This window comes from Zingiber officinale, chromosome 7B (assembly GCF_018446385.1).
Source record: "Zingiber officinale cultivar Zhangliang chromosome 7B, Zo_v1.1, whole genome shotgun sequence".
NCBI classification, from domain to species: Eukaryota; Viridiplantae; Streptophyta; class Magnoliopsida; order Zingiberales; family Zingiberaceae; genus Zingiber; species Zingiber officinale.
In genome coordinates this window covers 2,435,314-2,459,403 of record NC_055999.1, presented here as the reverse complement: position 1 = coordinate 2,459,403, position 24,090 = coordinate 2,435,314, and the positions used below count along the sequence as shown (strand labels likewise).

Below are 24,090 nucleotides of genomic sequence, written 5' to 3'. Positions count from 1 at the left end.
TAATAATTGCTCGTTTCCACACTATATTTAATGGTGTTTTTGGTCCCTTAATATTCCTATCGTCCAGGTATATCCTTCGCTTTTGCTCCTTGATTTGATCCTTCATCTCTGTTCTTCTCCGATCATGGCCGGTGTTCTTCTCCGATCCAGGCCTTCCAAGGTTGGTGTCTAGTTTTTAAGATTAGATCTATTGGGTATTCAAAATTCCGAGATTCATTGTTTGTTTGCATGGAACACTCATTATAGATGGTTGGTTCTTCTTCAAAGCGACCGGCGATTTTTTTTTTTTTTTGCTTCAAAAGTGCTCTTCTCCGCTCCCCTGCGATCTATTCGGGACTACTAGTGGCCTTGCGGCTGCGGCTCTTCCGGGCTAGCTGCTTTCTTGTTCCCGTTCGCACGACCATTTCGATTGGGACTAGGGATGGAGGACGCCGAGGAGTTGGAGAAGGGAAGGTTGAAGTGCAGCAATGGTGTTGGTATTCGCCGTTGAAGGCGCCACCTAGTCTATCCAGAGAACTCTCGTCATCTCCCTCTCGCCTCCTTCCGTACAAGTAAATAGCATGATAGATTTGAAACCCCTTTTCTCCCCTCCCACCTCCCTCCGCTTCTTCATCTGCCCAAGTCGATGTAGCCAAGAGATTTGTATAGGAAGTGGATGTGCAATGCAAATCCTGAAAAAACTAAATACCGGTACAGTGCCTAACAGTGGAGAATTCGTAATTCCTATTTTCTTGGAGTTGGTGATGTGGCTGCGATAATTTTATGGATCCACTTTGTATGCATAATTCTTGTTGTATTAAATACACAAGTGGGCTGATTACATCCTTGGACTCTGTTTTGTTTTTTCAACGGAATGAATATTCAGAAAATATAACTTATTACCCTGGAGAATAGTCAATTTGTTTTAAATTGATTTGCTTGCGTGTCTATTATAGGAATTTACCATTGTTTTGAAATCTGAATTATTTTACTTGCATATTTATGTTTATGCTTTTTGCTACATAGTTGTTCTCCATTACTACTACGAAAGATTGGGTGATTGTTTGAGGTTGCGACTTGCATCTCTGAATATTTTTTACTTTCTTAATTGCAGGCTGGGTCATTCATCAGACTTATTACATCTATGGGGTGGTCTCAGGAACATGTACCCAAATGCTCAACTTTGACAGCCACAAGGTTAATGAGCTCAGAGACTTCTCTTCAATCGGAATCAATGGAAGAAAAGGGGTTTGTCCTGTGTCTTTCATCAAAATAGATTTCTTCATGGAATATTGTTCATTATCATCTCCCTGTACCTCTGGAAGATATTGTTTGTTTACCTATGTTTTAGATTGTCTTCCATCTTAAATGATATTTCTGTTAGGTTCAAGGGACATGATATGTTGGCACCATTTACTGCTGGATGGCAAACCAACGATCAGCATCCTCTAGTTATTGATAGATCAGAAGTAAGCCACTGATTTTGTGTGGTTAACTTGTATGTATCTTTGTTTATGACATATTACATCAGAAATGTATTTCAAACTCTTAAAAATTACACAATAGATCAGATGAACCATTGCAACCTTCATATCGCCCCTATTGTCTTTTGTGGCTTGCTACTTTTTTCATTGATTTTCTTTTGTTGCAGATTATTTTGTGTTTGGAAAGAAATTAGGTAATATTTGATGCTCTATTTTAACTATGGGAAAGGATCAATGTTTCATGTGTTTATTTGGCTTTGCATGAGAAATCAAGCTCTTAGAAATAATTTTTATTATTCTCTTAGAATTAACAAGATATTGAATGACTTACAAAATTATTTAACATAATATTGAAAACAAAAAAAATATCTAATCAATCAAGGGTAAATACTCTAGTTTCCTTATATAAGAACAAGGGAGACATACAAAATTGTACAAACTATAGGGGTATTAAACTAATGAGTTATACCATGAAATTTTGGAAAAGAGTAATAGAAAAAGATTAAGGAAGAAGACCACGATGATCGACAATGTATTTGGGTTCATATATCGAAGGTCGACAATAGAAACGGTACATCTTCTCTAACAACTAATTGAAAATTATCTGGAGCAAGAGCAAGATCCACAAATGATATTTATTGATTTAGAAAAAGCTTATGATAGAGTCCAGGAGAAATTATATTCTAGAAAAGAGAGGTGTTAACGTAGCATATATTGAACTAATTAAGGACATGTATGAGGATGTAACAAGTGAATAGGCGGATTAACTGAAGCATTTTCAATAAAGATAAGGTTACATTAAGGATCATTTCTAAGTATCTATCTTTTTGCACTAATCATGGACATAGTACAATGCATGTTGTTTACAAATGATATTGTTTTGGTAGATGAGACACGTGAAGGAGTAAATGCTAAACTAGAATTTTTGCGGGAAACACTAGAAGTGAAAGATTTTAGGCTTAGTAGAGTAAAGACAAAATATATGAAATTTAAATTTGGCAATATTAGATGTAATGAAATAATTGTTAAGATAGGAGATGATGAGTTATCTAAGAGCTTTAAGTATTTAGAATCAAAATGAAGGAGGAATTGAGAAAGATGTCTTGTATAGAATACAAGCAATAGAATCAAGCAAGATGATTGAAATGGAGGAGAGTGTCGGGTGTTTTATGCGATCGTAAAGTACCTCTAAAACTTAAAGGAAAGTTCTACAAAACAACGGTTAGACTTGCTATGTTATATGACACTGAATGTTAAGCTATGACTCTAGCATATGAGCCAAAGATGTGAGTTGCAGAGATGAGATAAGGATATTAAGGCAAATGTGTGGACATATAAGGATGGACAGAATAAAAAATGAGAGCATTAGAGAGAAAGTCAGAGTTGCATTTATTAAGGAAAAATTCCAAGAGATACATTTAAGATGGTACAAATATGTACTTAGATGGCCAATTAATGCTCCACAATTTGAAACTATGATAAATACACACATCAAATGAGGAAGAGGAATATCAAAAAAGACTTGGTTAACAATAATAAAAAAAATAAAATTTATTCAAGTATAGATGATGATATATTAGGGGATAGAGCCTATATAGCCGACCTCACCTAGTGAGATAAGACTTGGTTGTTGTAGTATTCTCTTAGAATTGAAATTGTGGCAGTTTTTGTTGTTTTAAAGACGTCTTAATTTTATGTAATAAATTGAAATTTGTGGTATGTTCCATACTTCATTTTGATTATCCAATTTTGTATTGTTAGTCAATTGAAATAATTTATTTTTACAGTCTATCTCTGCAAGAAACATGGAATTCTGTGTTATTATCTTAATATTTAGAATCCATTTTATGTCTTTTCTTATATGAGTAGCTGAGCATATCCATTAACAAGTTGCAAATTCTACCTCTAAAATTTATATCAGTAGTAGGTTGTCGCTGGTGTGATGCACATATTCTGTGTGAGATAATGTTTCTTCATAATATTAATGCTATAAATGATTGCAGGGCTCCTATGTTTATGACATTAATGGGAAGAAGTATCTTGATTCTCTTGCTGGGTTGTGGTGTACAGCTTTAGGTAATTGGCATCTGTTTTAGATTTTGCTTTCATCATTTATACCCTTAGCGCAACGGTAAAGTTGCTACTGTCTGATCTTGTGGTCATGGGTTCAAGTCGCACAAACAACCACTTGCCTTACAAGGTAAGGTTGCATGCAGTAGATTCAATGTGGTCCGATCCTCCCCGGGATCCAAATTGGTAGGAGCTTCGTGCATGTCCTTTCCTCATTTATAAAAGCATTTCTTATCTATTGCTATCTTTTTCTTCCATCTTATTAACCTGTACCAAAAATATGCCTCTTGACGTCTATATTTGCCAATAAACTACACAGACGCATATTTTCTGTAACTAAAATCTGGTAGATCTTTTTTTCACAAAACCATCTCCTGCTATCTAACATCAGACATTAATATTTTAGGTGGAAATGAACCGCGTCTTGTTGCAGCTGCTACTGCACAATTAAATAAGCTACCATTCTATCATTCATTCTGGAATCGGACCACAAAACCATCCCTGGTATGAACACATTTTTTCTTGTTATAATTCTTAATTATTCTACGCTCTGATATAGATCAGTTAGCCAAGTCCCAATTTAGTTCTTTTGCCTCCGATATATATGGTACACATGGGCTTTGTTGTTTCTCATGTAATTATCTTATATATTTTGTTTATCAATGCCAAACATTTTCAGGTGTGTAATTACATATATTACCATTTATTACAGTTGAAATAGTTTAATTTTTTTAAATTAGGATCTTGCTAAGGAAATTCTTGATACTTTCACTGCAAGAAAAATGGGCAAGGTCTTCTTCACCAACAGTGGTTCAGAAGCTAATGACTCCCAGGTGATTTTATCTACCTTGTATTGGAATTAACTATTTACTCACTGTATTTGTTTCCTTTGCACATTGGCCTACTATTGGTAACTCGTTGTTTGAAGATTTCATGATCTAAACCCTTTGTAGTGCTTTTGTAGATTCCTTCTAGTGCTCAACTTTATTTGGAGCAACATAAAGCATGTAAACATTATTTCTCTGTCTGTGAAGGCCCTTGGATGAAATATACAGTGTATATTTACATAGGTGTTCCTAGAAACTAGAAAGAGAACAGGATAGTTGAAAACAGGAAAATCAAAATAAAAACAAGGTACAGCTAAAATATGTTGCACACACTTTTACATATTTCTGAGGCAATAGAGCCATCTTTGACAATTTTAGCAAATCCTGTTACTCCATTTTATGTTTCTCCAACACCATCTTTCCATATTTCTGAGGCCTTATCTAGCTAATCATGATGGTGGTTTTACATCCTCTTTATGGCAGATTGCTTTCTTATGCATTCAAAATAACAAAGATGTTCTACCTTGTCAATGTCTCAGTATAAATTACAACTAACAAGTGCTATATGATTTTTGGTTTCCCATTTTCTTGATTATATCATTTTCTTTCTTGTCTACTGGCATAATCCGTGAATTGAATGAATGCTATTTTACTATGTTTCAATCAAACTAACAGTTAGAAGTATAGATGTTTCTGTTGTTGATGAGAAATGCTTCTTCTAGGTCAAGTTGGTCTGGTATTACAACAATGCACTGGGAAGGCCAAACAAGAAGAAATTTATAGCACGATCAAAAGCGTAAACTTTCTACCTGATTCCATAAGATGTGCCTGTTTACTTAATTCTCTTGACATGATTTTAGACAAGAATTTATCATCATTGAATTGGGACATTCACATTGGTTCTTTCTGCAGGTATCATGGATCAACGTTAATATCTGCTAGCCTTTCAGGGTAAAATTTTCTCAAAATCCACATTGACAAACTCTTTCACAAATCACGAGCTATCATACTAACAGTTGTCATCTGTAATACTAATGTACATTTTGTTATTTTTATTTCCTCTCGGCAAATTAGCTCCTCTTTTTTCTGGACAAATTGTTATTTCTGGACAAACTGATTCATTAAATTTTTTAGCCCAGGTCTATTTTTATTTTTAAATGTTTTCTTCATAGGCCTCCAAAACGATGGAACTTCCGAACCTATATGTTTTTCTTTTCAGGATTCTTTCCTTGGCGCAATTCTTTTACCAAACGTGATATCATATTTTTCATAGAAAGCTGGATTCCATTTTCCTGATAATTCAGGAAATTCTCATTTTTAAAGTCTTAAGTTATTGAAAAAATATTTTGTAAATTGTCTTTCAAAAACTATTTACCAAACATGATGTTATATTTTTCATACAAAAAATGACCTTAGCTATTTATTCAGTGTCTAGTTTCTTCTTGATAGTATTGACATTTTGATATGCATGCTCCATGTACAGTCTTCCAGCTTTGCACCAACAGTTTGATCTGCCTGTGCCATTTGTTTTGCACACAGATTGTCCTCACTACTGGCGGTACCACCTTCCTGGTATTGTATTATTCACTTGTTAAATATTGTTAGATTTTAAATGCTTTCTTATTTTTTGAAATTGAATAATAGGTGAGACAGAGGAGGAGTTTTCAACTAGATTGGCTAACAACTTGGAAAATCTTATTCTGAAAGAAGGGCCAGATACAGTAACTGTTTCCTTTGTCTCGCATACTTGATAAATATTACAACAGAATATCTTATGTTAGGTTGCTAAGTTAGAGTTTCTATCCAGATTGCTGCTTTCATTGCTGAACCTGTTATGGGTGCTGGAGGTGTTATACCTCCTCCCAAAACATATTTTGAGAAGGTTAGCGCTGGTGAATTTCTAGTTTCTTTGATTAGTTCAGAAACTATAGTTTCTCCATGTATAGGCTCTTATGCTAAACTCAAGAACTTAAGCTGTGTTTACTCGGTGGTGAGGCATATAGAAGGGAAAAGAAATAGCTTAAATGAAGAGACAAAAAGGATAATTTTATCTTATTTTGACTCGCTTGCTTATTTTGTGTTTATGAGTTTTGTAAATTTCATCCCTGTCCATTTCTGTTCTATTTAGGAGAAATAAAATAGAAGAAATGGATGGAATTAAATTCCGTCCATATTTATTTACTTCCAAATAAAAAATTCTTTTATTTTCTTTTTCTCTCGTATGTCCTTCTAAGTAAACATGACATTGATTATATCAAGATTAAAATAGTTATCTAACCAAATCTTTGGCACTTTGATGACTTTTTGAATGCTGATTTTCTTATTCCGTATAATTTTAATTTTTCCTGATCTATTACATTATGTGCTTGAGAGTTTTTTTAACTTAAGACCTACCTTTTCTCTTTTCCATGGTTTTTTAGTCTATATTTCATTTGATCTGGATTCTGGCCATTGTCTAAAGTATAACCTTTTTCAGTTAGAAGTTCAAGGCAGCTTTGAACAGATTAAATTCTTTCTATTGATGGACTTGCTTGCTCAAATTGAAAATTAATAAATGTTATTTCTTCAACTTAGTTACACAACATACTATTCCATATCCTGAATGTAGACAATACTATATCATATGGCCTAGTCGCTTTCACCTACCATATGAATTATTTCCTTTATCATGGTTTTTTTTCTTGTGTGTTTCTGCTCATATGAGCCATGCATACATGTCCAATATCAAACTTGTACTTTTTGGTGACTTCCTTTGACCACGTGCAATGTAAAATGCTACAGAATTAGACTATAATTTGGAATATGCTAGCTTATCAAAATTGTGAAGATTTCTTTGAAAGATTATAGTCTCAATTGTTTCTGTTTATTCTTGGCAATCCTTTTGTGAATTGTGTTTCTTGGCTCTTTATATACGCTTATGTAGGATGCAGGACTGTAAAAATTTGTGCGCATATTTGACATTTCTTATGACGTGGGATTGTGTTTTCATTTTCTTCCATCCTTGACTTCATTGTGATTGATGTTAGCAGTACACTAATTAGATTTCCTGGATAGTCCTTCCAATAATCTAGGGTTTGCACAATTTTTATTTCCAACCTTTCTTCTAAATATTTTATGACTTCTCATTTTTTATTTCCAACAGGTTCAAGCTGTTGTGAAGAAGTACGATATCCTTTTTATTGCTGATGAGGTTTCAAACATTTTTCATAAATCAAATGCTCTCTTTGCAAAGAGGGAAACAAGCAAGTTTAAGGTCTTCTCTTGAATGGTTTTACGTCAGGTCATTACTGCTTTTGGAAGGCTAGGGACAACATTTGGATGCGATAAATTTAAGATCCAGCCTGACCTTGTCTCCATCGCAAAAGTAAGTCTTAATATTAGTCAATTGAAACATCCAGAAGCAAGAACGAAATGTTTGCCTTCTCTGATATCATGCAGGCCCTTTCTTCAGCGTACATGCCGATTGGTGCAATACTTGTTAGCCCAGAAATTGTGGAAGTTATATATTCTCAAAGTAACAAACTAGGTGATGTTATAACCTATCTATGAAAAAGGAAGACATTCACCGACTTGTGTAGTTGCTTGTGTGTTTGTTCTTATTGTTCCTAATCAAGTTTTTTTTTTCCCTTTAGGTTCTTTTGCCCATGGATTCACATACTCTGGCCATCCTGTATCTTGTGCTGTTGCATTAGAAGCAATTAAGATTTACAAGTAAGTTTCTCTCTTCATGCTTTTGGCCTTTCGATTCTGGAATGAAATACAGCTAAAAGGTTGCATCTTCAAGCCATACTGCTAGTCAATCTAAGAGCAGTCATCGCGTTAATTCCAGAAGGAATTCAAACTAGTCGCTACCCTTTATATGTCAATGGAAACATCTTGAAATTCCATTCTTAACTGTGTTTTGCAGGGAGAGAAATATTCCTGAGCATGTACAATCTGTCTCTCCTAGGTTCCAGGAAGGCATCAGAGCATTCTCAGAAAGTCCCATTATCGGTGAGGTATAAACTATTCCGGAATTTTCAAGCAACATACCTACTTCATGATGGATTGTAAGCAAGTGTATACAAAACTCCTATTGTTTTGCAGTTACGAGGGATTGGGTTGATTCTTGGAACCGAGTTCTCTCAAAACAAGTCTCCAAATGAACCGTTCCCGTCTGAATGGGGTAACTCATAGCATTATCGATCCTAAATCTTCTGATGGAAGAGAACTGTTGGCATCTGCTTCAACAAATTGGGACGTTTTGATATGATTTCAGGTGTAGGAGCAATCTTTGGATCAGAATGCGTGAAGCGTGGAATGCTTGTTCGTGTTGCTGGGGATAACATAATGATGTCTCCTCCCCTTGTAATCACCCCAGATGAAATTGATGAAGTAAGATTTCCCATGCTTATTCTTCATACATTGAAAAAAAAAATAGAGAAAAAAAAATGAGGCACTTTATTCTCTTTCCGCACTCAGCTGGTAAGCATCTACGGAGAAGCGCTTAAGAGCACAGAGGAGAGGGTGGCAGAGCTGCAATCCAAGAGCAAAAAGTAGCTAATTCATCTCGTGAAGTTCCCTCCGGGTGAATCGAGACTCCCACTCTAATGATCGTGATAGCTGTGAAATAATGTTGTCGACGCTTGCAAAACTGGGTCGAGAGTAAAATTATTGTGGAAGTGTCTGGAATAATCAAGGCTTCATCGCATTTTTAAGAAAACTGACGACATGGTCGAGCAAGCCGGATGCATGCATTTCTGCAGCCGCGATGAACTTTTAATTTACACGGACGCAATTGACAGTTGAAAAATAAGGTGCTGAAAAAATGATATTTTTTTATATAGAAAATGGCATAAATAGAAAAGGATGTGTGAAAAAGATGAATTAAAAAAACGATTTTACAAAAAAAAAAAAAAAAAACTGTTTTAAAATCTAGATTTTTCTATCCCTGAGTTAAACTCATAATAAAAGTTGGACATCAAGCTATTGGAAGTTTAATTGATTAATATAACAAGACTGAAAATATTGCCAAAACCAAATAAGTCAATGTCACCTACTAATAATGAGTGACCGTCAACAATTACATTTTCGACTTCTTCTAGAATTATCACAAAAAGCACACTAATTGATATTTTAAACATGGATATGCGTATGAAAAAAAATGGAAAGATGCGAACAAATGTTCAATTTTTCAAAATAATTTAATGATAGGCTTCGACTTCCTTCCTGAAATGTTCAAGTAGCGCGTCCAAACTCATTACAGAATGATCTGATCCATCTCTCACGCGAACACTTACCTACACAACCCAAGAAACATGTCAAATGATCATTCGGACAATATTTGGTTGAAACACAATAAATACTTGCACCTATTATATCTCAAATTTCTATGAACAAGTGAAATAAATTAACAAATAGCCAACTCAAAAACTGCAAGTAGACCTGTCCAGTCTTTGCTTCCTCTTCGCCAACCACCAGAATGTAGTTGTACTGTGCTAATTGAGCCTCTCGTACCTATAACAGTGAACCACAATGTTTTCGTGAATACTAAATATCGGCAGTTCAATAGCTATATATGCACAATTATGTTGGTTGTTGAATATACCATTACCCATCACTGGTTAAAGAATAATAAGAGAGTTGAGTTTTGAATTTCCAGCCAAGGAAAGGCCAGTCCATGTATCTTTTTTCAAATAGATAAAATATATATGATGCATTATTGTCACTGCATAAGCAGGGGCAGAGTATCTATCCGGGATCAAAATTGAGCTAGCGTTGTTAAAAGTGAGGGATGGTTTTAATTTTAGAACCATGGTCGAATGTAGTAATTCATACTAATACCAAGTAAACTAACTAGTGAAATCAATCTATTTAAATGAATCTTACTTGCTTAATATTAGAACACAGTATCTCACACTTGTCTGAAACTCTTAAATAACTAATCCTCAATATGCTATCAGTTAGCATAAAAAAGATTACGATGTCAAAACTTTTTTACCTTACTACTGCACTTACAAAAGAGGTAGAAAATGAGTTAACAGTATTGACAACAATGTGTATGCACATACAGAATGAACAGAGTATATATCCTATGACTAAAACTGGAGTACACATTCTACATATCCATTCCATATGTGACTATATCAGCCACAATAATGCATGTCATTCAGATATACTGTCAAACTTTAACCAATATATAGGATATGAGTGGTGGCATCATATCCCTTTGGAAGAATTTAAGAATTGTTAAATCAGCCTTCTGCCACTATAAAAGCTCATAAATAATTTCTTTGTAGTCAAACAAGATCACTTCTCAAAAGATACCGATGATGCAAATGTAGATAAAATAGTCGCTAAAAAGGCAATATTCCAACTAGATCTGGGTTACTAAGCTGGCAGGCTCGAGGGTGATCCACTAGTCAAAAATGGCTCATACAATTTTTTTTCCCTTGGAGCATTTTATATAATATCTCCAAGTAATTTTTAAGAAAATTAAAATATAATTAAATAAAACATTTGAGAACAAGAACATACCTTTTTCTGAATCTTTCTGTCTGTTAGGTCAGCATCAACATAATAACCAGCTTTGTGTATCTTATCTCGTAACTGCAGTAACAATGAAATTAGCATGACAGAGGTGTGGAATACTTAAAATGGGGAAAAAATACTTGCAATCGCAAAAGTATTAGAGCATCTCCAATGGTTTGAAGGTTTTTTGGATTTTTGTGTGGCCCCCACAAAAAAGGATGAAAGAGATTAAGAAGCTGGGTTCGAAATTAAATTTCGAACCCAGCTTCTTAATATTCGGTGACACATAGGAAAAAGAAAATAAGGGAGCTTGGAAAAAAGCTCCGTTGTGGATGCCCTTAGTGCAGCTTCATAGTTTGTTATCCTTGAACAGAATTACAAACTCATTACAGCACCAACACATGTCCAGCTAAACTTAGAAAGTTCAAGATTCTACCAGACACGGAAGCTATTAAACATGGAATAAACAGAAAGCTGAAGTCAATTACAATACAAAATATTGTCTTGAAGGTGTTTGCAACTCAGTGGGCCCCGTCTACATGTGAAAACAGTTGCATAGCAGCCTACTTAGATTATGAAGCATCTATTACATAAGATGATTAAAATTTCCACAGAACAATAACTTATACATAGGTAAATAGGGTGGAAACCGTTCATAAGTGTCAATAAACCCTGATCCAAATACATGAACATCTAAGAGAAGCAATAGTTAATTCCATCAGAAAGAAAAATCACTTTAACTAAATATGTGTGTGTGTGTATCAAAACTGCAAGCACAAATAAAAGATTTCTTTGGAAATTAGTTACCTGCTCTGCATAACTTTGTGATTTTTCAGACACAGGACAGACAATGGCTTGACGAGGGCTAAGCCAGAAAGGCCACTTTCCTTTATAGTGTTCTAAAAGGATGGCAAGCATTCGTTCAACAGAACCTAAGATGGCTCTGTGAATCATCACAGGTCTTTCGAGTTTAGCTTCGTCTTCTGCAGAATAACTTAATTTGAAGCGGAGAGGAAGCTGGAAATCCAACTGTGGCCACATATTCATAGGTTAGATTAGATGAAGACACTGCTTGTTAAAATATGATGCATGCTTTCAGATGCATCACCTGTAGAGTTGCACATTGAAATTTTCTTTTCAATGCATCAAAAACACCAATATCGATCTTTGGCCCATAGAATGCACCATCTCCTTCATTGATCTGTATTAAGAATTTGCTTGCCAATTCAATTGATTCTACTAAAGAAACAAGAATGTAGCAGAAAACTGTGTAAATCCATATAATTGAAAGAACTCCAAGAGCAGAGCTAAAGCCCGTAGTAGTTTACAGCTAATACTTCAAAAGTGTAATCTGCAAACCATAATAATTAAGAAGCTGAATACACAAAGTTTCACCCTTGCCCAAACCGGATATCATCTTGCCTATGAATGGTGTAAACTGAGAGCATAAAAGTACTACCAATCTCCAAATGTATGCAGGGAAAGAAATACTTTTCCATGCCTAGTATGACCATGAAATTAAATATGAATTCAACAGTGATTTCTGCAAAATCTGCACAAACTACAGCTTCAAGGCTCGGTTCATTTTGAGTGATTTTTATTGCATTTCAGCATGAAAACCAATAACAAGAATCCAAAAAGTAACTAATGATAGATACCCAATGTAAAATACCTGCCATGGCCTCCCAAATTCATTTAAAGCTTCTCCAAGAGCCGCCTCAGCTTTATCCCATATCTCTATTTCTCCAAGGTATTTTTCAGGCCGCTGTACTTTCCAAACATCAATATAGTTAGAAGTGGTAGCCAAAGAAAACTGACATGACAGATATTACGTTTCTTTTTGTTACATGTAAATCAACATATTATAAGAGTCATTGTAGTTGATTTCTACAGTTTTGTTTACTCACTGACTAGCCATGTGACTGATTAGAAATGTCAGGACAAATAAGGCCCTGTGCATTTTAAACTACCACAACAACAATAAACCAAGTCTTATTCCACTAGGTGAGGTTGGCTATATGAATCCTTTTACGTCATTGGGTTTTATCCCTTATTATATTACTTAAATAAATTTTATCATGTTTTATTGTTGTTAACCAAGTTTTTTTTTTGTCTTCCTCTTCCTCGTTTGATGTGCGTATTTGTCATAGTTTCACATCGTCTAACTAGAGTCTTTATTGGTCATCTAAGTAACATATCTCTTGGAGTTTTCCCTCAATAGATGTAACTCTGACTTTCTCTCTAATGCTCTCATTTCTTATTCTGTCCATCCTCGTATGTCCACATATACACCTTAACATCCTCATCTTTGTAACTCTCATCTTCTATTCATGTGCTCGAGTTATAGCAACATTCAACGTCATATAATATAGCATATCTAACCGTTGTTTTGTAGAACTTCCCTTTAAATTTTAAAGATACTTTATAATCACATAAAACACCCGACGCTCTCCTCCATTTCAACTATCCTACTTGTATTCTACGTAAGACATCTCTCTCAATCCCTCCATTTTGCAAAAAAGATCCTAACTACTTGAAACTCTCAGTTCCAGACAACTCATCATTTCATATCTTAACAATTGTCTACTTCTAATATTGTTAAACTTAAATTTCATATATTCTGTCTTTACTCTACTAAGCCTAAAAAACCTTTGACTTCTAGTATTTACCACGAAAATTCTAGTTTAGCATTTACTCTTTCTCGTGTCTCATCTACCAAAACAATGTCATTTGCAAACATCCTTGATGCAATCCTATCTTTATTAGAAATACTTCAGTTAATCCGCCTAAAGTCTTCACTCTGGTCATTACTTCCTCATACATATCTTTGATTAGTTCAATATATGCTACGCTAACATCTCTCTTTTCAATGAATACCTTGTGCATTTTAAACTAAAGCCAACAATTGCAAAAGTATTGTTTTCTTTATTTCAAGAAACACTCAATCATCTAATGTCTTCTTTAAAAACATTATGCAACAAGCAACCAAGAAAAACTAAAAAATAATGGGAGAGAAGAAAAAGAAATGGCAAACGATTTCTCACTAATATTCACTTATATATCAATTGACTTAGCAAGGATATATGATTAAAGCTTCCCAAAAGTAGTAGATGGAATTGAATAATGACACAAGGTCAAGCTAGTCTAGTGCAGAACACGTTATGTGGTCATAACAGGTCTACTAAAAAATATTGCCATACTACAATATATTCACAATTTTCTAACAGGGAAAGAGCAGAAGTACTTGCTGAACCATGCAAGTAGTTTTGAACCAAGACGAGATTTCTTACATGAGACTGTAGATCATTTAAAATGAAAATCCCAATATGTTTCTCTACTACAAGTTAAAATTAACTTAAACAAGAGAAAGTAATTTCCTAGTCAACAAAGGAGGCATAGGCTTGTTCAGATTCAGTGTCAATATGACATTCTCATAAATCGTACAACGATTTAGCTAATTGAATAGCTAAATTTTCTTAGATTGATCTAGAGGTGAGTATAATTTGTTTCAGATAAGCTCAAACAGCTTAGAGCCATTCTAACAATAAAAAAGTTCATCTAAATTACACAAAGTGATTAATTATTTTTAACATGCTAAGCCTTTTTGCTATATCTTCCCCTTAAGCACCTTCTTCAAATTTTTATATCCAACTCTGCTTCAGTCATTTTCCTGCCTGACTGTTTATTTGAAAAAACATGATAACTCTGTTTGTGTTAAATATTGTAATAATGTTAAGAAAAAGGCTGAAAGTTCACATAAGCTGAAATACTTGTTGTATGTCTTCAACCTATTTAGCTTCATCTTAAAACACTTGCTTGTCTTCTACCTATAATTTCATCTTCATTTCTTACAGGATGCTCAATGAACCTTTGATGGTTGCGCTACATTACCATATTATACATAGATGGGATGAAAGATCAATAGAATCTGGAGCTGACTACACTTATCTTTCATGCCTTAGGAGATACTTATATTGTTTAAGATTGCTTCGCCTCAGCATTCTTTTGATTAGATATTTTGTAAAGGTCTACTATCTGAAAATTAGTAGGTTATCAGGATTGCGTGACTGACTAGCATACGAGGATAGTTTCTGCTAATGATATGACAAATACAGCCCTAGAAGGATGAAGGTAATATATGCCACATGAAGTAACACTTGCCATCCATCAATCTTCTTCAAAAACCGGTCAGTGTTAATGTTTTCATGTTTCCCTACTTAAATAAGTTATTATGCAAGATAGCATTTGGATTAGCTTTGCTCTCCAATCTACAAACAACAAAATAAAAAAAAAACTTTGAAATATTATTAAGAATTACTCTCAGGTGAGCACTTCCTTAATAAATTGAATAGAAAATAGAAAATTTGTGCACTAAAACCACCAACTACAGTTAAAGACTTTAAGCATGATATCAAAAACCATTTTGGACAATAGAGAAGCTAATGTAAAGAACTGTACCGTTGATAACTCCAACTCAAAGGTAAACCCAAATATACCATAGGTATGACTAATAAAATCCAATACATTCTTGACCTCCTCCTTTATCTGTAGTAAAGAAGAAAGAGTGTGTCAAAGGTAAGGATGCTTATAAGTTATATAGAAAGTCTCATTATCATCCTATCAATATTTTAAATATCAGTGAACAGACAAGAATAAGATTTGACAACAAAGAATGTCGATTTAGTTTCTGCAATTTCACCTCTCAAATGTAATCTACTTAATCTTATACAGGATTCAAATTGCTAAATATACATGTTACAGAAGTCTTCATTTCCCAGAAAAGGTTACCCATCAACCAAGTAGCTCAAGCACAGAAAATTGAGAGATAAAAAGGAGGGGAAAAAATGAGAGCATGTACAGACATACAGTTAAATAGTTGGGTCGACTAAATAATTGATGCAGCATAAAGACACCAAAAGGGTCATGTCAATGAAACCCAGTTAAGGTGCGGAATGTGATATTCACCATGTCTGCATATCTGGGAGAAGAATATAAAATCCTCTAGATATTAAAACACAAGATTGTGATGTGATAGAACTTAAGAGGCAATGTAAGGATACAATATACTGTATACAACATAAGTGGTAATGCAACAATAAAATTTAACGAAGTAAAAAATTGCCCAGCAACATAAAATACAACTAAAGGCAATCCCATTTTCATAACCTCTAACTCATTTTACATCTATAACATCTGGAAAAATAAGGAAGCAGAAAGTAGTTATCAGGTTCAAAAAAATTCACTTATTATTCTTTAAAAATATTACAGTTAAAGTATACTTCAATATATGGGATGAACAAAAAATAAGTTGGCACAACTGGAAACTAAGATTAGACTCTTGATATAATGAAACAACTATCATACATGTAACACCATAGGCACCATAATGTTTTCTTGACAAGTTAGAAATTTTGAAATTTCTAGTTATGAAATTATATAAATCATTCCAAAACAGACCTGGCTCTCCCTGCAAAATATGTGAGCATCATCCTGCATGAATGAATACCAAAATCAAATATAAAAAAACAGTAAGTTGTCAGGTGAGGTATACAAGTAGTAGTGATACCTGCTGAAACCTTCTAACACGCGTTAGGCCAGTAAGTGCACCACTAAGCTCGTTTCTGTGGAGCACTCCAAAATCAGCTAGGCGAAGAGGCAATTCTGCAAAGAAATTTGAATGGTCAATGAGGAAACCAAGAGGAGTCAAGAATAAGAATATCTGGACAAATATGCAAGGAAACCAAGAGAAAAGTCAAGAATAAGAATATCTGGACAAATATGCAAGTAGTACCCGCTGTTAACTGGGCCTTAACCAGATGAGTTTAGTTTCCCATCTCACATAAACATGGAAGAACTAAATTACCAGTTGTAATTTAAAACAGAGTGAACTTAACATAATAATTCTAACAAGTATAATTTTTTACTTCAAATATGAGGCATGTGTAATGCTAAGCAGTCTGTCACTGTACTTGCCTGTAAAGTTCAGAAATTTCTCAGTAATTCAAATGGTTAGGTAGCCACAAGATGGTTTAATAACTGATCAATGACTAAAGAAAGTAGATTGCATTCATCTAAATGATTGTGCAAGTTAAAAATTTGTGTCTACTTACATTGCACATGTGATGTGGCAATCAACAGTTCTCAGTAACTGCCTTGCTCTTTAGCACAATAGAATGTAATAATTAGGTAAATAAAATACATTTTCAACTAACTGTTAGCTCACCTCTATATGAACGGACTCGGTGCTCAAACATTAAACAATGACCAGGACAATTCATTGGTTTTAGTCCAAATTCTTGCTTCTCTATCTGAAACAAGATAATTACAGTAATAACAAGGTATGACTATACAAAGTATAAAGCATATGTAGTCATAGAAATAAAAACTTCCATGAAATCACCTCGAAAACAAACATGTTTTCCTTGTAATTTGCAGCATGTCCTGAAGTTTCCCACAATTGCATATTGTATATATTTGGTGTTATGACCTAAAGATTGGAATAAAAAATTAGTCAATAGAGAGAATATCAAAACTTATCCAAGAACGAGCTATTCTTTCAGAAAAGAGTAACCTCTTGATAGCCTCTATCTCTGTACTGAGCTCTCAAGAACTCAATTAACTTGTTGTAAATTCTGGTTCCATGTGGAAGGAAGAAGCAGCTCCCAGGACTGGATATTACAGAAAAACAGAGGATTTATATTCCTCATCAAGCAATTAAGAAAATAGGCAAGTGCACTCTGAAAAACCTAAGTTGGTGAAAAAAGAAAAGGTCTTGATTCTGTCCAAGTATCCTGTGGTCACGTTTCTTTGCTTCCTCTATCTGGGTCAGATACTCCTGAAAACAAAATTGTTAAAATAGATAGAGGAGCCCATTATGTGTGGTTCAGGTGAAGGTTAATGTAAGAAACAGAAATACCATCATTATGGACCTTTCAATAAACTCCACACAAGGAAATACCAATAGTAAAATTGTAAACAGATACATGAAAGATGTAAAAGTTTCCTCAGAATATATGATCTTGTAATTCAGAAAAAGAAGTGTCAACAAATCATTGGTCCATCTAAACTTTTGGCAGAACATCCTCTACTCATGAAACACAGCTGACAATTGAAGAAAAGATTGTGGTGAGTCCTCGATTACCTGACTGATAAAGTTAACAAAATAGGACATTTTCTTAGGTAGATATCACAGAAACATGATCAAAATGAAGTAGAAACTTAATATTTCCACCTATATAATATCAAATATCAAGTTTGGCAACTAGAGTAGCAGACTTCACAATCCATGATGTACTACAACTAAGAATATGATCAGAGAATCCCTAACACTGAGAGAGGAAGAAATGTTAAAATGATTCCACAAACTAACCCTACAGGATAAGCATTACTAGCAAAAGCAAAAGGAGATGAGTTCATGGATTCAAGCATTGTGCAAATTAATCTTAGGAGCCTTTTACTAGAAATAATAGTCTGTGAGATATTGCACAGCTACCATAGTTGGGCATCTAATCCAAGCATATGCAAGTCACACTACAATGTACACCATACAGAAGTCCAAAATCATAATATGAATGCAGCATACATTATCCCGTCAGATGAATGAAACAAGTGCAAAATGTGAAACTAATAAAGTACATTACCTTGAGACGTTTTGAATCTGGAAATGATATACCATAGACTCTTTGTAGACTCTCCCGATCAGATTTCCCTCTCCAATATGAAGCTGAAGCCTGAAAATTATAGAATATAAAGAAATATAAAAACAATAAATGCAATTATCATGGAGAACCACTAACAAAGAACAAGCATCACCTTTAGACAAGCAAATGCTTTGACAAAAGATGTGTTGGGTATATGAGGCCCACGACAAAGATCGACCAGAGGGCCACATCTATAAACAGTGATTGTCTTATCCTCAGGCAATTCATTAATGATTTCTACCTGCATGCATTACAAAAGATCAATGTACAAATTACAAAACACAAAAGTACCAAACAATAGAATTGCACACCATCATAGAAAAGTATCAGGTTATTGAGGAGTAACATGTACCTTGTTTCAAAGAAATTACTCAATTACCTTGAATTTGTTTTCAGCAAATATTTCAAGAGCTTGTTCCCTTGTCACCTCAATTCGCTCAAATGGTTGTTTTTCCTATAACAGAATATGAAAGAAACACTCAGCATTGAAATATCTTTTCCACATAAAGTAAATATCTAGTATTACTTTTATTCAAACTACATAAGGATGAAAAGACTATGGATTAGATAATCAGACATGCTTGTCATTAGAACGCAAAGTAAATTTTATGATTTGAAAACTACTTTAAAATACAGCCGGTAAGTACCCCGTGGTGGTTTTGATGTGATCAACCAAGTCAAGTTAGGTCCAGTGTATTTGATCCTTGTGTCTAAGTGTGCAGGAGCTTAGGATCACAAGAAGTCGAGCGGAAGATGCGAGAAGGATGACACGGGAAGCAAGTCGACGGGCTCGGTGCGTCCGAGGGATGAGGTGCTGCAGAAGAGTATGATGGTAGATGAGAAGGAAGCGCGCGGCGTTTCCGAGGGACGAGAAGCCGGAGCCGAACGCTGCTCGAGGAGAGAAGGCCAAAGTTGGGTTCAAGTGAGCTCAATTCTGGAAGGCGGAGGATCACCCAAACGACCGGAGAAGGAGGCAGCGACCAGAGAAGGAGGCAGCGACCGGAGAAGGCGTTAGTGGTCAACACATGGCTGACCGATCTTGGCGCCCAGACCAATTAGTCCGGGCGCCCTGACCAATTTGGTACCGAAAGGGCATCTCAACGCAATGGATCATCTTTGGGTCCACGTCAGCAGCGGTCCAGGCGCCCGAAGCGGGTCCGGACGTCTGGGAATGGATAAAAACTTAACTTCACAACGTTGTGAATGTCGTTGCGTGAAGATAGAATTTGCCACGCTAGGGGCGCCCAGATAAGGTCGGGCGTCCAAACCAAGCCACATCAACAAACGGTCAGATTCGACTAGCAGCTATATATATATATAGAGCCCTGATCTCAGTAGTTTTACACAATACTTATAAAATGAGTTTTGTACTTCAATTTCTAGTTATAAAAGTTCTTTACTTTTATGAGATTTCAACGTTGTAAGAGGCTACTCCGCCTTTGGAAGAAGGAGATTTTAGTGAGCTACATTTACCTTGGATAAGCAATCTTTTAATTGCAAACCAAGTAAATATTCTTGCATCTTTCTTTATTTTATGCATTTTACTTCCTATTTCTTAACAAGTGTTTGCCTAACTTAGTCCAAAGATCGAGAAAGGGTATTTTTGTAATTTCAGACAATGCATCCCCCTCTTGCTGACCGCCCGGGGACCTACACAGCCTTCACTTTGTTAATAGTTGAAACATTTGAAAATGTGGAAACCGATCCTTTGGCAGGGACAACCTTTTCTCAGCCCAAATGTCTTATGTGTTGGTTAAAAAAGGAACTCAAATGCCAAAGATAGAGGCACATGAGAATCTGAATGACTTAGATTTAGGATTATCCATTCCTTGTTAAAATGAAGGGATGCTACTCTTGGCTGATATTTTGTTATATCTAGATACACTATTCAACAATGCCAATTTTTAAGGTGCAAACTGAAAAGGAGAATATTAACAGCCTTTCAATCATGAATATTGAGCCATTCATTTTTTTTCTTCTTCTAACTTCGTATAATAATAATAAATCTTAAAATAATAATAAAGCTTTTATTGACAGAGTGATAATAAACATATTTTTGAAGATATGTTCCATGTCTGTACAAAAATAGTGTTTATCCATGTTCAAGACATAAGGTAGTGTCATGAAATTTCTACTTCAGATGAAATTCCTAGTGCTCCCTAACAAAATTAAAGAGGTAGCCCTCTAAATAATCAACTCATAGCCAAGCCCACAAGCTTTTCCACGACTATTAAGGGAAGTACAACTGGCAGGTATTTGATACAGTATGTAAAGGAAAAGCAATGTATTGGGACTTCTTATGCAGGTATAGCAAAATATTTTTCTTTTCAGGAATGTTTTAACTATTAATGCATTCCAAACTATCAGATCCCAAATAGTGCAATTCCACTTGTTGCACATCAGCTAAAAGATAAGGACTCCTCGCTAACTTCAGCACACACATCATATATTCAGCAACATCTCATAATTTTTAAAACCAATCTTATATAAAGAGAATATCATTGATAAAGTAAATCATTGTCAAGAAAAATAGAATAGTTAAAAAAAATCCCAAAAAAAACATACCCCAGCAGCTTTGCTTGCCCGAGACTGAATTTGGTTAAAGTTCTCCTCATTCAATGTCAAGTCATCATAGAAAGCATCATAGTAAAAACCCTATAAAGTGTGAGCTTAGATGTCATAAAAATGATCCAGATAAGTTGAAGGATAAGAAACAATGGAAAAGTTGCATTTAGTATCTGAAAAGAGATTTAAAGATTAGAATAGGGCCAAACAATGTAAGCACCTCTCCTCTAGTAGTACATGGTCCAATGCATAGCCTGCATCCATACTCCATCTCAAGGGACTAGAATGGCAGAAGGAAAAGACAAATCATAGTTAATTTCACTTATCATGAGTAAATTTGGCCATTTCACTTTTTTTTTAAACAGAACTAAGAAACAAGATCTAAATATTATAGTACCTGCCCTAGAATGTGAGCACTAGAATGCCAAAAGGTGTCACGCCCTTCATTGTCATCAAATTTAAACAACTTGAGGTCTGAGTCACCCTCAAGAGGTCTTGTCATGTCCCAGAGAGTTCCATTAACCTTCACACCAATCAAAGAAAGGGAATATTACAAACAACGTTGAAGACACTTTTACTAGTAATAGTCAACCACAGAATAATATGCCTCGATTATCAAAATTAACTAATGATAAAAAAAAATTGGAGGTAACTAGTCTGTGATCATGCTGCTTTCCTCTCTAATATAATTGTCAAGTCAATATATACAGACAAATGGAATGAACAATATAACGCGATTTAACTAAAGCTTGTCCTGAAAGTTTAAAAAAACCACAATAATGTTGGTTGGAATTGTTCAAAGGGGAAATTCCATAGTCGTAAGTTTCGGCAAATAGTCTCTTAGGCAACAAGCTTAAACATGTCATCAGCCAAAAGAGGAAACAAGATAAGTTTATATGAAAGTTGGTACTAACAATTGGTCTCAAAACTATGCTCGGTCCATCTTTACTATTTGGCAAAGCCATGATGACTTCTGACAAAATAGATGCATGGTCAAACCAATGAAACTAAACTAACTTGAACAGATATGGTATTTCAAACAAAAGAGAAATGATATTCAAACTCTATATATAAGCAAATGATAACTATACAAAGAAAGAGTAAAAAAAATAAAAACACATTTACTTCAACATAACAAAAGAATATAATAATGAATGAGTTAACAAAATAAGATGATCCTGCAGGATGGTTGCTGCGAGTATCACAAACAACTTATGTTTTGGCTTCGCTGTGATAGCAATGATTTAAATAGAAAAATAGCATAACATTAAGTATGCATGTTATGAAAGATGCTGTTGATTAAAGATTCTTATGAAGAATAATTAGCTGTGGTAGCAATGATTTAAATAGGACAATAGCATAACATTAAGTGTGCATGTTATGAAAGATGCTGTTGATTAAAGATTCTTATGAAGAATAATTACTTGAGCTATTAAAGCACTTGCAGCCAATCCAGCCGATATCTCCTTAGCAATATCCATTGGTGATGTCAACCACTTCTTCCCTTCTTTGATTGTCCCATCAGGCAATTTTATTCTAGAAACCAGAAAATTGCAAAGTAAATAAAATAAAATACCACAATGCATGACAATTTAGAGTGCAAAGAAGCATATAAAAATAAGCTATGTATGAAGCTTAAGCATTAAAATGCTGGCTTTAATATCTCAACACGAAGTAAAATTATTTTAAGCTTGAGAACCAAAAACGAAATTGAATGACTTTAATAAATGTATGAACATTCAGAAAGAGTTATGTGCTAGCAAGGTTGTACAAGTTACGGTTTAAAACCCACAAATATTTCGCACGAAGAACGTTTCTAATTAATATCTAAAATCCCATTCACAGCATTCAGCTTAATCTAAACATGGTCAACTATTTCAAAGAATTCTTGTGCGCTCCGTCCGCGAAAATAAAAGTTTAGAACAAGGCGAAATAGGCATACTTGATGGGTTCTCCGTCGAGTTTGAGGCGCTCCGCCTTCTGTTGGGCTTGAATGGTCTCGAATAGCTTGATTCGCTTCTGTATGACGCCGTCGAGGTAGACCTCGTCTTTGTGGGCGGAGATGGGTGAAGAGGAGGTTTTGGATTTGGAGGCTTTGACATCGGCAGAACCACCTCGGCCAGCGCTATCTCCCATGGAGGAGACCGGGGGCAGAGGGAATCCGGAAAAATGGCGCGGAAGACGGCAGAAGGACGACGGAGGAGCTAAGGGCGAGAACCACCGGCAGCCGCGGCAACGGAGCATGCAACGAAGCAAGGGCTATGACGGCTGATGCGTTGTTTGAGGAAGAGGAAGGGAGTGTCCCGAAGGCCGACGGTGGGGATTCTGCGTCGGGGAGAAGCAATGGTGCTGATTCCACGATAACCAGATTTCCAAATGCTTGTGTAATGAAACGCTTGTATTTTATTGAATTCAGATCCGGTACTGTAAAAATCACATTCCCAAGTTAATCCAATAAAGTGAAAATATATGGCACCAACATTCTTATTAATTCGTTTTTAACGCTCATTATCGTCCACTTAATTTTTTTTAAATTATATTATATTAAATAAATATATTTTTAAATATTTAAAATATTATTATTTTTTTAAATAATCTTACTTTTAAAAAATACTACTATCTGTAAAAAATAATATTAAAATTTTTTTAGTTAAAAAAAGAAAAAATAAATAAAAAAATAAAAGAAGGGCGTTAAATAGGTGGGGTCCAGTTCATCCCACTAATAAATATACAAATCCTCTTGACCAGATCCTTCTCTCTTTGAACGTCCTCTAGTCTAGAATCTTTTGGACATAGGATCTAGTTCATCTCTTTGAACGTCCTTCTCTCTCATCCGAGTAGACATAATACCTATTATTTATTTATAATATCAAAGGAGATATTAAATAGTTATTATAATATTCATTTAAATATAGATCTATTATATTAATCATCCTTTTAATATTGATTATAATG

The 24,090-nt window shown here is 34.8% G+C and overlaps 2 protein-coding genes across 2 annotated transcripts; one reads left to right on the top strand and one right to left on the bottom strand.

Moving 5' to 3' along the window:
* Positions 1–15: 15 nt before the first annotated feature.
* On the top strand, positions 16–9,152 carry LOC122005022 (probable gamma-aminobutyrate transaminase 3, mitochondrial). The gene is made up of 19 exons (XM_042559917.1): positions 16–160; positions 1,094–1,227; positions 1,364–1,448; positions 3,467–3,539; positions 3,940–4,037; positions 4,274–4,366; positions 5,083–5,156; positions 5,273–5,311; positions 5,844–5,932; positions 6,005–6,081; positions 6,168–6,242; positions 7,503–7,550; positions 7,641–7,724; positions 7,799–7,886; positions 7,993–8,071; positions 8,268–8,358; positions 8,447–8,525; positions 8,619–8,734; positions 8,822–9,152. Exons 1-19 carry the CDS (start codon positions 125–127, stop codon positions 8,897–8,899), a joined length of 1,536 nt encoding a protein of 511 aa, XP_042415851.1. The 5' UTR covers positions 16–124; the 3' UTR covers positions 8,900–9,152.
* Positions 9,153–9,381: 229 nt separating this feature from the next.
* On the bottom strand, positions 9,382–23,467 carry LOC122005020 (threonine--tRNA ligase, mitochondrial 1-like). The gene is made up of 21 exons (XM_042559916.1): positions 23,078–23,467; positions 22,560–22,671; positions 21,533–21,658; positions 21,356–21,415; positions 21,136–21,225; positions 18,950–19,024; positions 18,683–18,811; positions 18,511–18,600; positions 17,617–17,705; positions 17,442–17,538; positions 17,271–17,357; positions 17,094–17,178; positions 16,437–16,531; positions 16,328–16,360; positions 15,329–15,415; positions 12,543–12,635; positions 11,979–12,071; positions 11,678–11,899; positions 10,877–10,948; positions 9,785–9,856; positions 9,382–9,639 (listed from the first exon to the last, which is right to left on the bottom strand). Exons 1-21 carry the CDS (start codon positions 23,377–23,379, stop codon positions 9,544–9,546), a joined length of 2,205 nt encoding a protein of 734 aa, XP_042415850.1. The 5' UTR covers positions 23,380–23,467; the 3' UTR covers positions 9,382–9,543.
* Positions 23,468–24,090: the final 623 nt, after the last annotated feature.